The 23,524-nt window shown below is 40.1% G+C and overlaps 1 protein-coding gene across 4 annotated transcripts in view; it reads left to right on the top strand.

Moving 5' to 3' along the window:
* The first annotated feature begins 482 nt into the window (after window positions 1–482).
* cacna1c (calcium channel, voltage-dependent, L type, alpha 1C subunit) overlaps window positions 483–23,524 on the top strand; it is a 285,780-nt gene continuing 262,738 nt past the window's right edge. For 3 of the 4 annotated variants that reach the window (XM_041781270.1, XM_041781272.1, XM_041781269.1), the window contains exon 1: window positions 483–1,527. In XM_041781270.1, the coding sequence (XP_041637204.1) occupies window positions 1,470–1,527 (58 nt within the window). In that variant the 5' untranslated portion in view covers window positions 483–1,469. The remainder of the gene's footprint in view (window positions 1,528–23,524) is intronic. The other variant, XM_041781273.1, reaches the window with a different exon arrangement.

Below are 23,524 nucleotides of genomic sequence, written 5' to 3' on the forward strand. Positions count from 1 at the left end.
GAAGGACGGCATGAAAAGATCAGAGCTTGAGTCAGACAAGAGCTGAAAAACCAGATCTTAGCTGAGCATGTGTAAACAGAGGCTCAGCCAAAGAAAAGAACAAAGGGGGAATGAAGGAGTCCAGATGTGAAGACAAATCAAAAGTAGGTATGAAATATTTCTGATTTGTGAAATTAGAGTCTACTTGAGCCTTCCTTGGAAGGCTGTGGATCGTTATTCCACTTCCATCTCCCTCTCCCTCCATATTTCCACTTACTCTTTATCTTCTCGTGACAAATTCATTCACTTTTTATCTTCTTTTAGGAATTTCTTTGTTCCTTTTAAAGATGTTGGAAGTTCTCCTCTGTTTACACTTCATCAACATCATCATCTTCATCATGGCCATCATCATCATCTGGAGACCAGTTGCCTATACAGTCTCCCTTCCTTCTGCTTTCCCTTCACATCTGGAAACAGTCAAAGCGTCTACATGCACGGGGAGGGAGGGGGGCTACCTCTCTCTCTCCCTCTCTCTCTCGGTATCACTGCAGAGCTGAGCTGCAGGGGCAGCAGAGGCAGGGAGAAGAGAGAGAGAGAGAGCTCCAACTCCCGATCAGACAGAGAGAGAGAGAGAAAGAGAGAGAGAGAGAGACAGGCTCACAGACAGATAGACAGGCACACAGACTGACAGACCGCCGGACCACCACCATGGACTGGATGAGGACAGAGATCCCGGTCTCCGGATGAGACAGGACGGCCTGGCTTCTGCTGTGCGTGATTTTTCGGGGGGACTCTGCTTTAGATACGTGGAATAACCGACTACCTACTGGGAGATTTAACCCCGTGCTACCCGTGATGGAATATTTACACTCTTCTCATCTCCTAATTTTTCTCCTCTTCTCTTCCTCCACCTCCTCCTCCTCCACCACCTCCTCTTCTTCTTCTTCCTCTTCTTCTTCATCCTCTCACATTTTGACACGCTGCTGAAGATGCGCACGAATGCGTCTTTTGCGCACTTCTATTGCGACCGTCACTGACAGCGCCCCGTGCTTTATAACCCTTTGAAACCTAATTTTTTTGAAAAAGAGAGGGGAGGAAGAAAGAAAGAGAGGGAGCGAGGTGTGAATTGAATTGAACGCGGTGCTGTGCCTGGTCTCATGTTTCTCGCCTAGGGCCCGGATGTACCGAGAGATGCACCGGTGCGTTTTCCCAACCGGTTCCGCCGAAAGCTCTCTCTTTTTTCTCGCCTTCACCTCCATCATGGGGATTAGGTAATATTCACTTCATGCGAAGAAACCCTCCCCATAAATAAGAATAACGGAATACCCCAAAAACTGTCAGTGCCAGACAGTTCTTTCTTCTTTTCTCCCCCTTTTTTGATTTCTTTAATTTTTGGGGGGCTTTTTTCTTTACCTCCTCGTGTTATTTTCCCTCCTCCTCCTCTATCTCTCTCTTCCATTCACCCATAGGGATAACGCCGGACTACATTTATGGTAAATGAAAGCAAAAACATGTACATCCCGGAGGACACCCTTGAGAACCATCAAGGTATGTGGTTTTTTGATTGTTATTTGGAAGAATCAAACATGTTGTGAGTGTGCATGAGAGGAGGGAGGGAGTAAGAGAGGTATGATGATCTGGAAATGGGGATGGGATGGGGAAAGAGGAGGGTGGGAGGGAAGGAGGAGGGGGGGGGGGGGAGGGGTGTTAGCTCGCCTCCTGGTTTTCAACAGATGGACAGATGCACCTCGACTTTCCCTGTGAGCACTTTGTGCAGCAACTTGTGCCAAAATAACGCTGCAGGAACGATGCAATATGATGATGTGAGCTTTGACAGGCCCGTGCACTGGAGAAACTGTGGCATTATGGGTGGGCAGTGGTCAGATTTAGCCAACAGGCACTTGTAGGCGGAGATGGTTATTGTTTAAAATGGAAAATGACAGCAAACGCGTGCTTCTCTAAATGGTTTGGCATGATCTTGCCTTCCCAGAGGCATTCTGAGAATCATATTTTGTGATATGAAAAGACAGTATGGTGGTTAAAGGAGCGGGAGATTGAGCACGGTTACGCGCGCTCGATCGCCATCGATCTTCCCTTTCCTGTGTGATCAATAGTCGTATTTGTCACGTTTTAATCCAAGTTTTCACGGCCGCGAGGGGCTCCTTAATAGCAGCGCGCGCGAGAGGGAATCGGACAGGGATGACAGGTGGCAGTAGGAGGGCCTGCAGGACTTATTTGCCTGCTGAGAATTGGGTTGCTATTTTAGGGGCGAAGCAAGGGAGGGGTTATTTCAGCACAAAACATGGCTAAACTTTAAAATGACGACTTTTGAGGAGGGAAAACACTCAAAAAAGAGAGCGGAAACCCACCGCTGTGGTGTGTTCACGGTGAGGAAAGGGTCTGTTTGCATTGCGCAGTATTACGCGTCGCTCCTTCCACCCACGTTGCAGAGAGCAAAGCCCAGCGATGCGTTCATCGCTCTGGACATTGTAATTCAACACTGGCTTTTAGGGATCACATCACTGTTATTACACATCCTTATGGCGTCGTTGTCGTCGCCTTTAAACGCCACTTCTCCTTCTCCTTCTTCTTCCATCACAACCACAGCACACACCTCTCCGCCTTGGCGACAGGTTCCATAGCAACAGGGGATGAGGAGAGGGGTGGCGGTGGATGTGGATGTATGTATGGACGTGGATTTGTGTCGCAGCGAGGCACTTTGTTCACGAGGAATCGGAGGTTGAATTACCTGCAGAAGCTGCATCATGGTTTAGATGATGGCAGAATGGCATCATCATGAAGGGCAGGTGTGAGAGAGGGAAACCACAACCCCCATTCCAAAAAAAGTTGAGGCACTGTGTGAAATGTAAATAAAAACAGAGTGCAATGATTTTAAAATCTCAGATTTAAGAACATAAACAACATATCAGATGCTGAAACTGAGATATTTTACCACTGCATGGAAACTGTTAGTGCATTTGAATTTGATGGCAGCAAAACATCTCAAAACAGTAGGGACGGGCAACAAAAGCCCTAAAAAAGTAAGTGGTACTAATGCAAAACTACTGCAGCAACAAATTAGGTTAATTTGCAACAGGTCAGTAACATGACTGGGTATAAAAGGAGCATTTTAGCACTGTCTCTCAGAAGTAAAGCTGGGCAGAGGTTCCCCAGTCTGCAAAGAAACGACATGTAAAGATTGTGGAACAATTTCAGAAAAATGTTCAACGCAAAATTTCAAAGACTATGGATCCCAGCATCCATAGATCATAATATCATAAAAGATTCAGAGAATCTGGACAAATCAAAGGTCAGTATTGGACGCTCATGATCTTTGGGTCCTTAGGCAGCACCGCTTTAAAAACAGACATGATTCTGTACTGGGAATCACATGGGCTCAGGGGCATTTCCAGAAATTACTGTGTGTCAACACTGTGTGTCGTCTACCAGTGCAAGTTGAAGTCATATCATGCAAAGAAGAAGCCTTATGTGAGCACAATCCAAAAGCACTGTAGTCTTCTCTGGGCCAGAGTTCATTTAAAATGGATGGAGGTAAAAGGGAAAACTGTTCTGTGGTCAGATGAATCAAAATTTTGATTTTTTTTTTTTTTTTTTTACCAAATGCTGTTCCCTGTTTACTTAAGAGGATAGGGACCATCCAGCTTGTTATCAGCGCACAGTTCAAAAGCCTGCAGTATGGGGTTGCATTAGTGTCTATGGTGAGGCACTATCAATGCTGTAAAGTATTTAGAGCTTTTAGAGCAACCAAATGTCTCTTCTAGGGAAGGCCTTGCATATTTCAGACAATGCTAAACCACACACCACATCCATCACAACATCATGGCTTCACAATAGAAGAGTCAAGGTGCTGAACCGGCCTGCCTGTAGTCCAGACCTTTCACCAATAGAAACCATTTGGTGAATCATAAAATAAAAATCCAGCAAAAAACACCCAGGACTGTTGAGCAGCTAGAATCCTACATCAAACAAGCATGAGACAACAGCCCTCTCCTAAACTCCAGCAACTGGTCTCTGTTATTAAAGAAGAGGGCATGCTAAACAATGGTAAACACGGCCCTGTCCCTACTTTTTTGAGACATGTTGCTGCCATTCAATTTAAAAATGGACTGATATTTTCTCATGAATTTGCAACATCAACAAAATATGGGTTTATGAGGTTCTCAAACATTGCATTTTGTTTTATCAACATTTAACATTTTGGAATTGTAACTGGTTCATTTACCTTGATCACAATGACACCCTCATGCTGTCTAAACCTACTTTTTCCTGAAAGGGCCCTCATTCAGACTTCCCAAGAAAAGTATTACATATCATCAGCATCACTATGACTGTAACAATTGAGTTTTAGGCTGCCAGAAAGATCAGGAAACATGCCTGACAACCATAGAGGGTTAAATAGTGGTTCCTTGATTTGGCTCTTCATGTAAAGATATCCAGACTAGGTGGGCCTGGAGTTAGCGCTCTTTTTTTGTCATAAAAACTTAAAAAAAAAAAAAAAAAGACTATAAAGCTTATAAGGAGTGACTAACTCAACAAAACATCATTTTAGGCCTGTTGATGCAAGGTGCATTTGTCCTATTTCTTTGTTAAATGTTGAGAAAATTGTGAAAACCACCTACTTTGAATACAACTGTAACTTCCTGTCTCAACATCCTTCTAATTCCCTGCTTAACTTTGTGATTAAAGTACATATTGCAGTCTACTTGGGTGGTGGTTCAGCACCATGGACAGTTCATTCCTCATTGGTGTATTGACAGCTACATGACAGCTGCTGAGGAGTTACAAAGACGCGCTGATTGCATCCAGCTTTGTTTGCATGTATCAGCTCAAGATATTTTGCCGATCACATCCTTGGTTTTCAGTCTAAAAGTGGTGATTCATTCAAGATCAGCATGTTTGAAAAGCTTCCTTTGAACATCAATAGTTAAAATACTAGTCTTTAAAGGGAGGGATATTTGCTCTTTCTGACCCTGCAGCCTCTTTTTTTCGTTTCTCTCCTGCAGAAATTCAGGCAAAAGCAGTCCTGTAGATACATGCTATAAATATTATACTTATGTGTGAAAATCACTTGTTGCATCTCAGTGTGATATTTTTCACCATGCATGTATTAAAGCAGCAGTTTTCAGTGTTGTAATCAGCGGCTTGATTTGTCCCATGGGCATTATGCCAGAGGCAGATACCTCTGTTAGGGTAATTAATTGCTTTCTGATGGTAACACTAGGGTGCTGGCTGATTCACCTTCCTCTAATGATGATTTGACTCAACATAATCATTGATGTTTAGTGAAAAAGCCATGCTGCAAACACCCCAGTATGCCACAGATGCTATCAGCCTTATATAAAAGTCCAGATTTAATGGTGGCTTACTTTGTTAGACAAAGTCAAGACAATTAAAGTTGAGAAAATTATACTGAGTTCTGTTTTTGTTAGAAAAACAGGTGGTGAACTGCTTGTGGCAAAGTGGTTCCCTGCTACAGAGAAAGAAAACTAATGAAGTATTTCTTTTTAATGTGTTTTAATTACAATCCACAGGAGCACAGAAGTAGCTAAGACATCTATTAGTATGCTTGTCGTGGATGGAAATCAGGGCAATTAAGCACAAATCTATAAGTCCATCCAGTTGTTGCTCGATATTAAGGTGGAGAGGTGAAAAAGATAGGAAGTGAGAACTGGAGAACTTTTGTTAGATAATGTTAACAATGTCTTTTAAGTAGTGCAGCCATTTATCTAACCGGGAGCATTCCCATCGAGATACAAAAATCTCTTCATCTCCTGGCAAAGGCAGCAACACAAGATGCTGTACACATATGACAAAAAACAGACCATAACAAATAAAAGTTAGATCAAATAACAAATCAGCAGCCTTCAGCAGCAGAACATGCGTACGCTGCTAAAATGACCCTTTTAAAATCTCTTAAATTAACAATGCTCAAGTTTAGGGTGACATAAGTAATAAGTCATTATAAAGACAGCTTTAGCAGTGTTTCAGCCTTTTAGTGTATAAAGAAGACTCATCAACTTTGTCAACCAAGACAAGCCAGACTAGAGACAAACCATTACTAGATTCACAACCTCTATTTTCACCATAATAACCAGTATATGCCAGTATACCCAGCATGCATCTTGAGTTTCTTAGATTCAAGTAACAGTCTTTAAGGCCTGTTTGCATGTCAGCTTTCACTAAGAGATCACTATATGACAGCAATTAAGTAATTTAGACTGTTTATATATTGATAGACTGATTCACATGTCCATTGCATGGCTATAGTTCACAGTTATCTGGGAAACCTCCCATATGACAGGTGATTTGACTAAAATTCTGTCACTACGGCCCAATCAGAGCAACAAGACAAAATGACTTAGTTGGCATGCACAGCTCCATTAGTAACCTGAGCTCGACAGTCAAACGCTGCCATAGTTTATGAACGGTGGAGCTCGCAAGATGGATTTGCCTGATGACAGACATGTAATCTGGCCAATCCAGTAATGTAATCCAAGTAATGTGAACAAATGATAGATCAGACAAGTTGATGGTGTTGCCTGCAAATCTTTTAACATTACATGATCTTAAGCCAGACTTTAGATCAGATTGTGTACCACTGACAGTGGAGGGGGAAGGGGGGTCCAAAGTCGAGGCTCATCACCAACTATTATTTGTCAATTAATTCCCAAGTGTGTAGAGTCAAAAGATTGTTTTACTGCTCCCTATCAAGTTGGAACCTCCACAACCTTTAAACTTAAATATTAAACAAGTTTGATATTTACATTTCTTGGTGGTACCAGGCAATCTGTGATGTAATAACTACATCAACTGGATGTTATGTACTCATACAGCTCTTACCATCTTCTCAGTCAGGATTGAACTCCCTTTCCTATCCTTTTTTTCTACAACTACAAAGGACACCTCTATGTCCTCCATGTTTGTTTCTCTTCTGAAGATGATGATGCGAGTTTCTGTGAGATCTTGTGCACAGGAAATCTTCCCTCTAAAATTGCAACGTCATCTAATGTGCTTGAAGGACAACTAGGTGAAAAAGTTTTTAAAACTGTCCTTATGTTTGTGGTCTCCCACATTTTAAAAATTGTTAAGATTTGAACATTGTCTACTGTTTTGCCAGCCCGAGTCAACTGCTGTTTTTTAATGCTGCAAGCAGATAAATGTGAAATGAAAATCTTTTTTTGAAAGGCTGTAGAAAAAAAACAGAATATTTGCAATGGAAACATTGCATCATCTCCAGTTGTAGTGGTGTGAACTGGTAAGCTTTCAGAAAGTTGTACTTGGATCACTTGGAGCAGCCCCATCTCATTGTGGCTGCCCTGAAAAGGGAAGCATATGTCTACATGGGCGTGCTGTGTCATTATAAAATCACACTGCCAACTACTGGCCTGGCATTTGTACTACGGCCTTCTTAGTTGTTTCTTAGAGTCTTTTATTATCTGATTTTTGTGGATAGTTTCTGCTTAAATATGGCCTGAACTACACCCATTTCATCTAACAATTTTCCCCAAATACCCTTTCCACTCACTCCCAAATAAAGTTGCACTTCTTCCCACAACAAAACATGCATGTGTGCATGCATGCCAGCCCATTTTTGTTCATGCCTGTGAGTAGCAGAGTAATCTTTCACTGATTGTTCCCTGCCATGGTTTACAGACATCCTTCAATAATTCAGTGGCAGAGGCAGAAAAGCTTAAGTAATTGGACAAAATTGTTGCATGTGAGTTTTAACCTTTGTACTCTTTCTCAACTTAACTGTCTCGTATTTATTCAACCACAGTCTGCTGCTGCTGCCGCCTGCTGAGCTGCTTCAGCAGAGGAATTGGGGGGTTTGGTAGTTGTTAATTCAGTAGTTGTCTTTAAGTGAGGTTACTCCTGCTTGCTTTGAGAAAGTGGACACGCGATGCTTTTTTATTTAGATGGGTCGAAGGTCTGCTTTCATTCATTATGATGGTTGCATATGTTGTGGATAGCTGGTAGGCCTGGTTTTAATTGTAAAGCTGGCAATGCAGATGAGCTCATGAAGCTATGAGTTCAATCTTTACATTGATGGTGAGTTGCATGAATGTTTGTGAATGAGCGGCAAACTTACAGAAAAAAAAAATCATCAGACGTTGCAGTTTCCAGTGGCTCTATTGAGCATTCTAGCAAATTTCTAGCTGCTTTATTTGTTTCTCTGCACCTTCACTCTTTTGTTTCAGTCTTACAGCACCCATCAGCTTCAGTTTATGACAAACACTGGATGATATAGGACAGAGGCAGTATTCCCCAGGAAACAGCTGAGCCCAAAAAGAGAGAGAATTTTGGATTTAAAAACAATCACCATTCTCATTGCCAAGGTAGCAAATTACAGTGGTTTGTTTCAGGCCTTATTGTGCCATAATGATGCAAAATGTAATAGCTATACCAATCTAAATCCATTCATGGCAATGCAACATGCTCAAAGAACATGCACTGTTTAGTTGAGCTACAATAAGCCTTTTGTGCAATTAGGCCTGTCTCTTTAAAAACCAGACATATCCATTCCACATGGGCTCATCTGGCTCTCTAAGTTGCATGGTAGATGTTGAAGTAGGGAACAGTTGCTTTTGACATTTTAAAGAAAACAATAACACTTGTATTAATGCACTTTATTTGAAACATTAAAGAAAATACTGACATACCTTATACGCACAGTGGAGAAATATTGTGGACTTTGAACGTTCAATGATTGAGCATGAACATTTTAGTGTTGCCTTAGTCTCCTGCTGAAAACTGAGCTTACTTTTGTCAGTGTTTGTCATCAAAGATCTATTTCCTAATGGAACAAAGGATAGTCAATGGACATTTTTAATCATAGTTTTTGTCAATGAAATCAACAGCAGTTTGGGAAGGGCAGGACAATGAATTCTCAGATGGTGGTTGGATGAACATTCTCTGTCACATTCCTTACAGGCGAATCAGAGTGGCAAGACAAAATGAGCTAGTAGGCAAGTTAGTAATCTGAGCTTCACAGTCATGTGCTTCCATCGTTTATGAACAGCGGAACTTGTTTGTTGGATCAAACTCATGCTGAGGCTGGTCGGGAGACGAGCGACAAGATTATCTCTGCCAAGGGAGGCTTTCGGTGTGGCTCTTTGCTCTTGTTTTGATAAAGAAATGTGGTCCAATTCTGATTAAACTGCTGTTATGCTACAGCTACATTTGAGCTAATTTCTAAACCAGCAACTTCCGTTGTACCAGCTTACAGTACAACTAAACCCTGCTCATAACTATCGCAAACAGGCCCGTTCTCAGACTGGGCACAATCATTTCAGATTGGAGTCTTGAGTCTCCACTCTCAAACCTCGAAACCTTGCACAGTCAAATACAATTCTAGAATTAACAAGCTAAAGACGGGTAGCTGTTAGCTACTTCCTTTATGCACTGCAACAGCGATCTCAGTCCTCTTTTTGCCAGTTTGATTGTGGTATGTTTACAGTCATCTGATGTTGCCGTCACAAATCAACAAGTTGGTTCTCTATGACATCCACCTAACTTTATCTTATCGTTTTGCTATCCCTGCCACGACGGCGTTTGTTGTGCTTCTTTCTTCAGTCAGCATGTGTCCTGACTTGCTATCATTCGGTTATACATGACAAGCAACAGATCCATGCTCAGCTGTCCACAGTGTTCCCCCCTCACAACAGGATTTCTCTAAATATTGAGCTCTTTTATATTAACTATTTCAAAGCATATCTGATTGTCTTCTGCGCAGATCAGAGAGGCTAAAATTGCTCTTAACACCTCACACCACAGGAAAATCTGTCAAAATAATCTCTGGATCTATCAGATAATTGGGTCTTTGCTGGTTTTGGTTAACCTGCTTAACTGAGACACCAGAGGTGTTGGATAGTGTTATGTGACCTGAGTCAAGAATGGATGGATTTGCCATGTGGCCTGAAAAATAACTCCCTGTGATTGATCATGTTGCTTCTGGATGTATAAATAAGCAACTGTTTGCCAAAAGTTTGTCATACTCAAAAGGGAATAATAAATCAGAAGTGTGTTTACACCTTGTTTATGCTTCCTCACAGAGAGCATGATTCATTCACTGCAGCGTTAACGTGACCTCAGTTTGATCAAAATATTATTCAATAGTGGACTGACCTGTACACTAAATATGCTGGGTCAGCAGTAGTAACTTTGTAAAGACGCTCCAGTCACAGCTGGGTTGTAACAGCTGCACTTGAGGAAGTATTAAAGAAGTTCACATCAGGCCTCAGAGAGTATCGTGGCTTTAATTTAAGGATGAGACTCAACAACAGCTGCTCTTTAACGTAAAACACCATCTGAGAGATGAATGCGACACATGGAGGGGACTAAAAGGAAGACAAGGGAGGACTGAAATAGAAATAGAAGAAGAGAATTAAAAAAAGACGGAAAGGACAGGAAGGAGATGGGGAGACAAGAGCGACCTGTGAGAGACAGGAATAAAGGGATGAAATGAGTGAGAAACAGAGGCAGAGGGAGGGCCGGAGGGAGTGAGGGAGTACAGGAGGAGGAGGAGGGAGGATTATCCGTGACTGTGTCTTGCTTAAGCCTCTGGCTGCGTATTGGAAATCTATCCAGAGGCTGTCCTCTGCTCTTAGTGCTATCGGGCCTCGGTCTTCATTTCTGGTGGGACAATACGCCATCACCGGCAGCCTCAAGTGTGTATGTGTATGCTGCTGGCAGTCTGCCCATATGCATTGTCCCTGCTTGGCTGCCTCCATCTGTGAGCGTGCGTCTGATCTCCGCTCAGTTCGGACATGTGCTTATGTGTCCTCCCACTCTGTAACACAGACACACACTCCCTCCTCGTCTATTGATCTTGCCACCAGTGGAAATAAAGACTCCAGACCTGTGGCATCCCCCATTAAACTCCTATTCTAACTGTATTTCTTCTCTTATCTCCTTTGGTTTAAGAGCCAAAATAGTATGGACGTATAAATGGCAGTCTCAGATTGATATCCTACTGCAGAAATAATGAAAAACTCCTTAAAGTTTCTTCTTACAGTTCAGCAGGCAGCTTTAATCCAGAGGCAAGAGGGTCTGAAGTGATAAAAATATCGATACTGTGTTGTAGATTGCTTTCAATTTCAACCATAAGCCAATATCAATAAGTTTAGTGGGGAAAAAGAGGGCCTTTTTGCCCTGGGAGTTACTTTTAGTCTACAAACCATCTATCGTGCAAAAATACATTTTCAGAAAATCAAACACTATTCATTATTTTTAAATTTTATTTTGAATCATAAATAGTAGATATTGGTACAGTCAACACTTGTTGAATTAATTACAAAGTTAACTCTTTCATAGTTTTGCAATATCCAAAAAATAAAGTCAGATATGAAATAAAAAGAATAAGCAAGTACACGCAAAAAACAGATGAATGCAATACATTTAAAATCTATTGCCATCCTGGCAGCTATACTTAACCCTTTATAGGGCAAGGAACCATACATGGTCACTTGGGTTTGACTTCCTTCTTGGCCTCCCCCAAGTCTTCGTGAACCTGAGTAATTTTTCTCAGCCAATTGGTGGAGATCAGTCAATGGCACGGAAACTGACATCACACCATCAGACCAATCAGCAGTGGCCCAAAGCGTCTCAAACTTCCTGTTCCTCTTGAAAAATGAAGTTTTAAAGTCTCTTTTGGTCCCAAACAAATGGCCTTAAAATCCTAGCTAACCATGATAAGCTGATGAAGCCCATAACATAAATGTGAATAGTTTTTCTTAACAAATAACTCATTATAATGTAGGATAACAGTTCTTTATAGTGTAGTTGGATGTTGCCACAAGTTTGTAAAAAATCTAAGTTATCCAGGGCTAAATTTGAACAATTTTTTATACATATTATTAGTTTTTTATAGCTGTGTTTTTGGTTAGTTTTATAATCCTGTGACAGCTTATGTCACAGGATTAACTTATGTGGTTTATACCAGATATAATTTTTACTGTGAGCCTTATTTCTTCTCAAATAATTTCAGTCATTTAATGTTTTTTAAGTTTTCTGGTGAAATTATAGTAAGAAATAAATGCTTTAAATAATGAAATATCTGGGATTTTAGTCAGTTTAAGAACAGTGTAACAGTTTTATTAAACTTAAATTGAGCTGATGGCAAGTTGATCGCAATTATCGCTTCCCACAGCCAATCACAGCTCTTTCTCTTATCACAGCAGTGTATTTAAATATGACTAATCCCTGCTTGCATCAATGCTGATGAACCATGCTGCTGCTGCTGCCAAAGCTTAACTTCCTCCATCCCAGCCTCCTCCTTTATCGCATAAAGCTTGTTGCACCCTCATATTCAGATCATGCCACAATAGATTCATTGCTTTTGAACCAATCTGATTATAAACAGTATGCATTGTCATAAATGAATCTATCGATGTGGAGATTTATAGCTATGTGCTCCCTGGAAAGTCAAAGCATGCTGCTTGACTAACCCAGGGAGCATCTTTTGAGCAGAGCCTTCTCCACAAAGTAAAACTTAATTACCATTTAGCGATAAATAGTTAAATGTATGACAAGAGTGTTTCTAACTAAAGTTTATTTGTTGATGAGAGCAAGAGTCTAATAAAAAGTATTACCAATTTAAAGTAACATTTGTCCCAAATATTTGTGTTACAGCATTGTCTGTTTTACTCCAGAAACTATTGATTTTAGTACAGTCCCAAAAACAGGTGACACTGATTTGCTCCCTGGGAGCCACAATTCTTTCAGCATCTAGAAGAGCCTGAATGATGAGGTTTCTTGATGTTAGAAAATACCTAATAAGAGTCTTCCAGCCAAAAGCTCTCCATGAAGTTTAACTTACTATTTAAGAAAAATCTTAAGAAGATATTAATAAATGAGGCTCACTGAATGTATGTAGTAATTTTGAAAAATGTCAAAATTTCTATTTGTATGTTTAAATAAATGTGTATGAATGCAGCTATGAATCCACATAAATAGACGAACATATTAAAGCTCCTGTGAAGAAAATTTGGTTTTGTGTTGATTTTGGCGGCCCCTGTGGACAAAGCTGGTATGTCTTTGTATACACCCTCCTATACATGTATGGGATTAATTTATTTATTTATTTTTTAACCAAAAATGTATCATGCGTCCCTTAACTGTCAAATTATTGTTCATTAAAAAATGTAAAAAAAAAAGGCAGTGAATACTGAGTCTGACAACTACCCCCCAGCAATTAAAGAATTTCAAAAAATTACTTTGGAGGAAGTATCAAACTTGCCACTGACTGCTAGTCAGCTTTTGTAGGTCATATACGTAGCTGCAACAGTATTAATATCAATTGCTTTACAAAAAGAAGAAAAATCCTGATAGGAGCTTTACTGAAGCATTTATAGGAGGAGCTCAGGCTGATTTTATTCAGACACATGAACTTTGTGAAAGTCTCAGACACATTTGGACCTCTCTTAGTAAGCCTTGTTCCTCCATATGTGTGCCTAAAGGCTTCTTATAAAATGATGCTGTTTTTCAGCTTGTGTATCTGTGCTTGTGCGTGTTTCCGAGCTACAGGAGAAGCTGAGGGATGAAGAGAGACTCGAGTAGAAAGTGGTCTTTATTATTCATGCCCAGCCGTCCTTGTCCTTCCCTCTGTTTCCGTCTTGTCTATCCTCTCTTTCCCTGTTTCCAAAAAGTGTCTGCATCCGCCTTTCCCTGAAGATAATCTGCTTTGCTGCCTCTCTTTTTTCCCCTCTTCCATCACTCAGTTAGCATCCAGCGCTAGTTCACTGGTAGGTTTATCGTTCGATGTGACCACATTTCCTCTTGCTTCTATAAATTAATCAGACCATCCGGATGCATTTACTGTAGCATTTGAAGCAGATCTAACCACAAGAAAAGCATGATACATACAAAGCATCATTTACCGTCCCAACTGGGGATTCAGACTGTACAAAAAAACATGAACAACACAAATGAGACAACCCACAAGTTTAGCTTGCGTGGTGCTCTATATGCAGAAAGAGCTGAAGTTAAAATTATAAACTGCGAGCCTACACTGTGTGCAGGAGTGTTTTAATCCTGAAATTGTGTGGGCATCAGGTTGTGTGCTATAATGGCACAAGTAAGTAAATCTAGGTTTATAGTCTTACATAAATCCTCTGCATTTTAGTTTATTTTTATGGGCAATGCAGTTTCCATGGTTTCTCTGCGCACTTTGTTCAAGTTTTGTGCGTCTTTGTTACCAAAGTAGGTTAAGGTCACATTTTGATTACATGCATGTTCAGCGTGACTGTGTAAGTGGTGATATTAGGTCATGAAAATGAGGAATAATTTGAATACATGTTTTTGTGTATCTGCATGAGCCCTTGAAGCTGTTCTAAAGGAAAAGAGACCCAAAGAAGAATTTGCACAACACTCGGTACATTGTTGTAATTTGCAGTGAAGTAGATAATGAAAGCTATTCATCTATCTGTAGTTTATTCCAATAGTTAAACAGAGAAGAACAGAGAGATTGTCTTATACCCATTTGCTTCCTTAGAGATGGGTGGGTATGCAACGGCTGCACACAAAGTTGGCCATCTGAGTACTCGTCTCATATCAGTTATGTAACAGTGAATCTTAACTAGCTGCGTCTGAATAATTACACAGGAAGGACAGAAGGGATAAACATGCAACAACGATGATGGAGACGTTTTAAACTGGAGTCTACTGTCAGCCTGACAGACATCTTTTTAGCTTTGGTGGCACATGTCACTTTGACAAATGTTGTCATTTAGTCATCGCTCAGGTGCTGCCTTCCAACACAAACACAGAGGACACATCTGTTAATGTTTTCCACCAGAAAATCTGATACAGAGCTGGTGTTTTTGTAAATAAAAATTGCATCCCAAAGAGTTTCTGAGTATTATTTTGGGGGGTTTTCATACAGACGTAAGCTTGTTTTCCCCTTAATACATGATCTGACTCCTGAGATTGAACTAAGCAGTGGCTGCTTGTGCATTATTATAAGAGATGGCTGCAGACCACGACTCTGATACATTGCCTCAAGCAATATAATTTGCAAATACACCTTATATCCTGTTTTTTGTTAATTCAACTTTATTCATTAAAAAAGTTTGGCGGTTGCATTCATGAAATAACCACATTCTAAACATTACACACAAAGCAACATTTTCAAAATAGAACAAAAAAGGCCCAATGTCTTGTCCTAGATTAATTTTGTACAGGCCCAATTTGGTATCCTAACGGTGGCTCACTTTAGCTTTGTTAACGTAGCCACATTATTTACATAGCTGAAATTACTACGAAAGCCAAAATACTACGTTAGCTTTAGCCTTAGCAATATAAGCTCTTGCAAATTCAGCTAAAATTAATTTAGCTGCGCTAGCTACAGTCTGTCTCAGATTGCACTCTCCACTTCTGTACTAAATACTAAACATTTTGAGTGCATACATGCAGTAGAAAGTTCATACTGAACTTAAATGCTACTTTCCGGCACACTCAAAACATTTAAGAATTTAGTGAAGAACAATGGACCCTCTCTGACAACATAATGAGACATAACAGATGCTTTCCTAATAGCACGTTAGCTAGCTAGCTAACGTTAGCATCCGCTAGCTAGCTAACTTGTTTTCATCAATGGCTGCAAATTTCACTCAAGAAAAACACATTTAAGGCAAAATACCTTCATTTTCTTTCAGTGAATAATATTATCACCAAATACAAGTTGCATGGATCTAATAGTGAGTTTAAAAAGATGTAAAATTTAGATTATGATCGCCTTCATTTGTTCATAACTTGCTGTAAATAAGAAAAGGTAGAAGAACAAAACAGAGATGGTTAAACCACTGTCACTTCCTGTTAGTGCAAAATGGCAGCACACAGTTAGGGACAATACTAACCCGCTGTGATTAAGTTCTCTGTACTGCATTTAAGTGTACTGTAATGCAGTATACTAACAGAAGAATGTGATTGGAGACATGCTAGTAGCTTTAGCTAGAAAGCTGCATTACCTACCTGGTTCAAGCAGCTAACTTTGTTAGCTGTAGCATTAGCAATGTTAGCTGCATTAAGAGTGTTTTCATGGAGGACATACTTCCTCCTTGTAGTCTTTCCATGGCTTTATTAAACTGTTTTTTAACCAGTGTGATAAGGACTATGACCTCTTATGGACGCCTGCACCACCAACTAAGCTAAACTGGTGCCCAGTAGGTCAGATTTGGACTTTTCACTTTTGGTGTGATAACTCTTACCTTACCCATTACCCTAACCCTAAGCAGATGTCGAATCCAATAGTACTTTGCAAGTTTTATAATGGATTATGTCATGACAGAGGCAGCATCTCATAGTAGATGTCTGCAAGAGCTGCAGTCTGCAGCCAGGCTGTTTTTTATTTTCTGGGGAGAGTCCAGTTTCTCACAGATAGTCTGGGATATAAACTACATCTTTCAATTTGATTGTAGAAATTTTTGAAGATGCCCAGTTAGACTCTAAAAGCATGTCCTAACAGTTTTTGGTGATATAAGTAGGCCCATTTAGACATAGAAGGTGTTTTTCTTGTTGACTCAGTATTCTTTAGGTTTAACCAAATCTAAAACAATCAGGTGTTAGTTCAAGAACATTTTTCCCATTTTGATGGTAATACCAGTCGTCCTGGAAAATACTTTATTTTATTTAATTTTTTTAATTAAAACCTAACATCGCTTTTCATTTTTGATCAATTTCAAAGTTATCTCATAATTTTACTTCAGGACATTAATCTTGGATTTGATGTTGATTGTGATGGAGTATCTGACCCAAGTCATTCTACTATTAGATTTTCTTTGTAATCAGAACCAACAATTTGAAAAATTACACTGCAACGCTGTCAAAAACAGCTGCATTGTTTGCTCAATAATAGTGTGAAAAATGTTAAAAAAAGAAAGAAAGGCGTTCACTTGCAATTGAGACAGATTTTATGAGACACCCCCCCCCCCCCTTTTTGCATCCAATGACAAGTTTAACGACTGCCTGCAGGGTCATGCCCGACTTTGACCCATGTTACACTTCGCTGCGCACGTACAGACAGAGTGTCAATAGTTCACACCCGCTCAGCTCAGCACAGGAAGTGTTACCGTCATGGAGAGCAGCATCGCCCTTTGTGTTCAGGCTTTTGGTGCTGATCTGTGTGAGCTGCAGAAACGATGGAACTGCTGTCCTCATTAGTGGCTTTAATCACATACAAATCACATGAAAGTGCAGAGAAATGGCATGTACAGTTTTATCTCTCCTTATCTTTTTTTATAAAGGATAAAAATGGAATAGAGAGTAGATTATCAGAGACACATTAATGTTGCATTTGTAGAAAAGTGACTGGTCTCTCTCAGAGGAAATGAGGTCTGACTCTTACACTAGGCATTGCCATGTTTATCAAAGTGAAATTCAAAGCTGGAATCAAGTGGCTTTTCTTGTGATTTTGAGATGGCAAGATAATATGTCTTTCTAGCAGGTTACATTGGCAGATTTAAAAAGATTTGGCTTATTCTGTGCAAAGAAATGTCTCATATGCTCCTTGAATACATTATGAGTCTTTCCTTGCTAACTAATAAGTCCACATGTGCCTTAATTTTGTTTGAAGCTGTGTTTCTACTAAACTCTTAGTTACAGCAGTATTGTTAGTCCAGCCTCTGCTTGACTTGCCATGGATGCATGGAGTCAGCATTTCACTGTAAGTCTCTATATACTTAGGTAGACTGACCTAAGAGTAGAGTCATGTACCACATGTGAGTGTGTTTATCTACCTCTGGGTGTTTGTAAGTGTGCATTTGTGCACTATTTCCTGGTTGCATGTTTTGGAATGATAGCTGTCATATCACCTTTTACAGCTAAGAATCATGGGTAAAAACATGTTTATACCCGTGGGCAACAGGCTCCATGTGTTGCTTTTTAATGAAAATGGTGAAGTAGGATATTTTAACATTTATTAAGATTATCCATCTTCTGCTTGGTTGCTGTTGTTCCTAAACTCTTCCACTTTCTAATAATATAATGCACAGCTGACTGTGGAATATTCAGCAGGGATTAAATTTCATTGCAAAGGTGGCATCATTGTACCATGCTTGAAGTCACTAAGCTCTTATGAACGACCCATTTTGTATCACAAATTTTTGTAAATGAAGACTGCATGGATAGGTGCTTGATTTTTTTTACAACAACTAACAGGTCTGATGAAACACCTGAATTCAGTAATTAACAGGTGGCCAAAGCCTTTTGTCAATATAGTGTATGTTAAAGTTGGGGAATTTCCCTTTAACGTCTCTGCAGCTGCTGGTTTTTGCTTTTTCGATGAAGAAAATATTACAGAGGCATGTGACCTGTCATAAAATTGATTAATACACTTTGTGTTGAATCGTATCCATGGTAACAAGCATCATCCCAGTAGCTACTGCAGCCAGGAGAACACAAACAGGGAGTTTATGATCTATGCAGCTACCTTACATTGATGATTCTGACCTTTTCTGTCTGTTTGGTCTTGCGCCTCTTTATTTTTCTGCTTCCTTTCCTCCCGTTCCTCTCTTCTCCTCATCCCTCCATTCTTATTAAAACAAGGAAAAGGTGCTCCAGTATGAAATGACCCGTCTATATAGGCCATGAGGGTGTCCTTGACGGCCTGTGTGGGTAAAAGAGAAGTGGCTGCTGATGTGCATGTGTGTCCCCTGCCATCCCATCTATCTAGGCCAGTCGTGATGTGCGTGCTCCACGGACCACATCCCCACAGACCATCTATATGTGTGTTAGAAAGAGTTAGTCTGTATGTCTGTACAGAACAGTCCACTTCCCTAAAGACCAGACTCACTTTCACTCTCTGGAATCATAATGGCTAAAACAGGCTTGTTACAGGACTCCTGTTGGACTGGCTTCCATGGATGTGTGTGTTTTTCCATCACCGTGCAGTCTATAACCATCTCCAAAGAGGGGAGGGGGTTTAAATGACTAACTATTTAGAATGGCACATATATGTGTGTTTGTGACTATATGCCACAGCTTTAAAAAATTGTAATATATCAAACTTATCTAATGGATTGCCAAGAAATTTGGTACAGCTGTTTAGTGTGGAGCACATGTCCCTTGGGTGCTAAGTTTCCAAGCTTAATATCCTCCTAAGACACATTAAAAAAGACCTTTCAAAGGCTTCATGTTCTCAACAGTGTTTTTCCCCAGGCTGCATGTCCAGTTTTTCCCAGTAGGTCACCCAGCTACAGCTTACTTTTTTCTTCAATGTTGTTAAAGAAGTGCAACAAATAAACTGACTCAAAAGGACATTTCTAACACTTTGCGAGCTTAGTGCCTAAGAAGGGGTGTTGTATGTATTCACCAATTAAGTGGTGTTAAAGTCACTGGCTTATTTTTGAATACATTTTCTATATTCTGTTGTCTTCTTTTAGCTTAATGTTGTTCTTTATTCCTGCATTAAGCTCTTTGTGTTACTCTATGTAATAGTGCTAAAGGGCAAGCTTTCTTGACCTTGGAAGTTGATGGTTCCATGGCAGTTAACCAATTTTTCCTCAATTCTACTATTCATGTGCCTGGTTAGCTAGCTGAACAGTTAAATTCAGATGTCAAATTTGACATCCCAAACTAATTATCTTTCATTTTTTAATAAATACGTTCCTAAAGTACCGGTCAGATTTTGTTTGGAAACTGTAATGAACCCTCCCACCACTGGTAGTCGCTGTAGCTTCCGTTAGAGCTTTTCCCCCTGCACTTCACTGAACGTAAATGGGAGAAGCTTAGCATTTAGCATGTGGTCAGCAGTGTTGTATGGAAGTATTTTTGAACTAGAACATGGAAATAAAGTTGGATGTAGGCTGTAGAGGGTTAAACTCATGTTTAACTTGTCGACTGAGGTGATATGTAACCACATAATGTATGATGTTAATCTGCAAAGTGGAACAAAGGCTGGTGGAGCTAGCTGCTAACTTTAGCCACACTCTACTCAGCACGCCAGACTCATAACATATAACCATGGACACAATGACCCTGCGATGACTTTGACTGTTCTCTGAGCATTCAATCCAATTTAGATTAGTTGTTTTACTGGATAGGGAAAGCCACCTGGGAACAGCCTTGACATTGGTGTTGAATGTGAGGAGTAAAAGACAGAGAATCTTCGGCCAAAATACCAAGATATCTGTAACATAAAAAACTAAATCTGTGAACTCTGAGAAGTGGAGATAAGAGGCAGTTTTACAGGCTTAAATTAAGTATTTGAAAAAGGCATGACCTCAGTTCAATCAGGATCAATTTGTCAAGAAACACATGATTTGCTGCTATTAATATTTCTTTATTAGAATCAATTGGCACAATTAGCATTATGCTGGCTGTTCTTGGATCCCCCTGCCCTTCCACTAGCCTAAGTGGAAAGCATTAAGCAGGAACAGCACACGTTCCTGCTCTTCCTATGCCAATAAGGACAGCCTAAGGCATCAAAAACCCAGAGCAAAGCAGGCATCAATGACAACAGAATGACACTGATTAAATCAGAAGCAGAATGAAGGAGGAGCTGGGGTGGAGGAGGGTTGCAAGAGCAGCTTACAGAGAGAGCGGCAAAGTGCCAGGCAAGAGCAGTTTGAATATGGCAGCATTTGAGCAATTAGCCAATAGTGTGCTGCATTCAATTTATGTCAGCATTCAACTTAAGTTTTAGATCAAAGAAACTCGGCTGAACAGTGTCAAAAGAAAGTTGTAGCTGAGTAAAGGCGAGGTCTGGGATGGGTGCTGAGCAGTCCATGACAGAGTTGTCAGCATAAATATGAAAATATGCATTATAAACATTATGATCAATACCATTTCATGATTAGAATGAACAGAAATGGTCTTTAAACTGACCCCTGAGGCACACCTTTGGTTACAGTGAGGGAGGAAGAACATATCGAGATATGATATAAAATATCAGTTTCAAGTATTCCTCACAGGAGCTTTAAGTCTCTCAGAGCTGCCAGCATAGCTGTCAACTCCTTGTCTTGTTTTTGTGCCTGTAAGTGAGTCTCTAAGTAAGAGACCGACATCATAGTGAGCTTTCTTTTCATGTATGTGCTTAGATAGGTTGTCACCCATTTATAATTCATGCACTTTTGTGGTGCACACTGAAGAAAGTCTTTCAGCCTCTCTGTCTCAGGCGCACACGCTGAACTCAAGACGTCTAAATGTCCGCCTTTCTCCTTGCAAAAAAATTGATTCTGCATGTTTGTGTCTGTCGTTTATACCAAAGTCACCCGGTATGGAAATGAGAGTGTACAAACACTCCTATTCAAAGGAGTGAAGAGAGAAAGAGGGCGTGGAGGTATCCCTCACTCTCTCTCCCCTCTCTGCTGTATTCTTCTTCCTCTCTCCTTATTTTTTATCTCCTTTCTCCACTTCAGCTCATCTCCTCTCCTCTCTGCATCTGTGATTTGTATTCTAGATCGATCCGTCTGAGGGGAAGAGAGAGAGGAGGGAGATTCAGGGGGAAGACGAGATGATAGGTTTTTTGGGGATTGGCCTGGCGCCTGTAGTGATGTCATCAGAACAGGAGGCGTGCCATCGTCTGTTGTCATGTCAACCAAAAGGGATTCAACATGCTCATAAAGGGGCAGATATAGAGATATAAGAAGAGGATGGATGGCTGGGAAAAAGGATTGTTGTACTGGCTCTCCTTAATGTTATAAAATACTCACCTCGGCCTGTTTACAGTTGCTTTTTAGCACCTTAAGACACCACTTCCTTCAGTGTTTTCAGCAGTACGGAGTGCTAAATGTCATAGTTGGTCTTCTGGGTGCATGCGTCTGGATCGCAGTGTGATAAAGTTGATGATTAACGACATTACCTCAACATGGCAGACGGGTAACCATGGCAAAAGCAGATTAAACAAACACTGTGTTCCAACAGGAAAGAGAGAGAAAAATTAAAGGGGCAGAAAAGGAGACGGCAGGATGAGAAATCAGTTGTTTTCTTCAGGGATATTCATTGTGATCGGTGCAATCTGCTGATAGCTTGTTGTCCGTGGGCAAAGTACAGACCTTTAAGGGTCACCTCAGGGAAATATAATGAATTGCTGCCACGTCAGTAAAGAATGACATTGCTGCTTTTATTTTTGTTGCTAAAAATGTTTGATGGCAAATGCAAGTAGTGATTCAATATCCTCTGGTGTCTTACAGGCACAAATGTTTGTTGCTTTTTCCCCCATTCATTTTCCTTTGATTCTTTTGTTTTTGTGGTTAGCAATCTTCACGCTTTTTTGCTTTTCTTCTCTGTCTTCCTCCAACCCTCCCATTTCCGTCCCCCTAGTCTTTTGTAATGAAGATCTGCTTGGGGCCATTTTCCTCTCTATCAATATTATATGCCAATTACAAGGGTTGGGTTGTTAAAACTGACACATGAAATCATGCCCCACTGCTCTGTCCTCATGTCACCTTTGCCCACCTAAACCCCTAAATGTAGCCGGTAAGTAATGTTAGGCTGCATGAAATTTTCCAAATATTCTTATTAAAATAAATCTAGTTCATTTAAGTTTTCAAATACTATTTTGACAGTACAATTATTGTTGCAAAATATCCACAAATTTGCATTCACAATGATCTGCAAATATATAAAACATAATTTCTAAAGGCACAAAAGTCTACAGGCCCTATTGTATGCATGGCACAAAGCATTTTTATATGCAGCACAGGTGGCTTTCCTTTTTTCCACAAAACAAAGTTGTCACTTGTTGCTTAGTGCTCACATTGTTTAAGAGGTAAAACTCTTCCAACTTGTTTTAATCTAAAGTCTTTGGTGCAGAGTATTTCTGATACTTAGAGGTGTTGAAACATGGGCATGCATCGATTTTTGCACCTTAACGTCAGTGCATTTTCTAATACAGTAAAGTTTAAATCAGGACAGAAAAGCTGGTAGATGGAAAGTGTTTTTGTTTGTTCACAGGCTCTCCTCCATGTGTGCTCGCTCCAGATCATGCTGCCTGCTGTAAAAATAGATGCAGAACACATAAAGAGATGAATTGATGATAATTCTAACGCATTAAGATGGCATCGACAATCGTGTCATGGACACTGGACTGACTGGATGTGCTGTCAGAGTTCCTACACCTATATAATCAAGCGACTTTATCCAGCCTCTATGGACTCAGCACCAGGGTTTGCGCCCCAATTAGTGCCATCAAGACAGCAAAATGTAGCCTCAGCCGTATTAGAAAATGTGCCTTTAACAGCCAAAATAGAGGTGTTTTACCATAAAAGCTAAAAGAAATATCCATGCATCAGCAGTTACAACCACAGGCAGAGCAAGGGGGTGGTTTATGGGGCTTAAACCCCGATGGCTGTAGAAGGTTCTCTTAAAGTATGTTGCTAAGGAATGTTGTGGTAGATAAATGCAGGAAGAAATTCAATACTTAATTACAAACTAAGAAAAAAAGTATTGGACAGTTTTCCCATAAAAAAACCCATGCACTGACTCCAGTATAAAAAGCATTTTAACATTGTTCATTTTTCAGCTTTTTTGTGAAAAAATAATTAATAAATGTAACCCTGTATGTTGCTTTTGTATTCTTTGTCTGAAA

Source organism: Cheilinus undulatus, linkage group 23 (genome assembly GCF_018320785.1).
Source record: "Cheilinus undulatus linkage group 23, ASM1832078v1, whole genome shotgun sequence".
In the NCBI taxonomy this organism is placed as follows: Eukaryota; Metazoa; Chordata; class Actinopteri; order Labriformes; family Labridae; genus Cheilinus; species Cheilinus undulatus.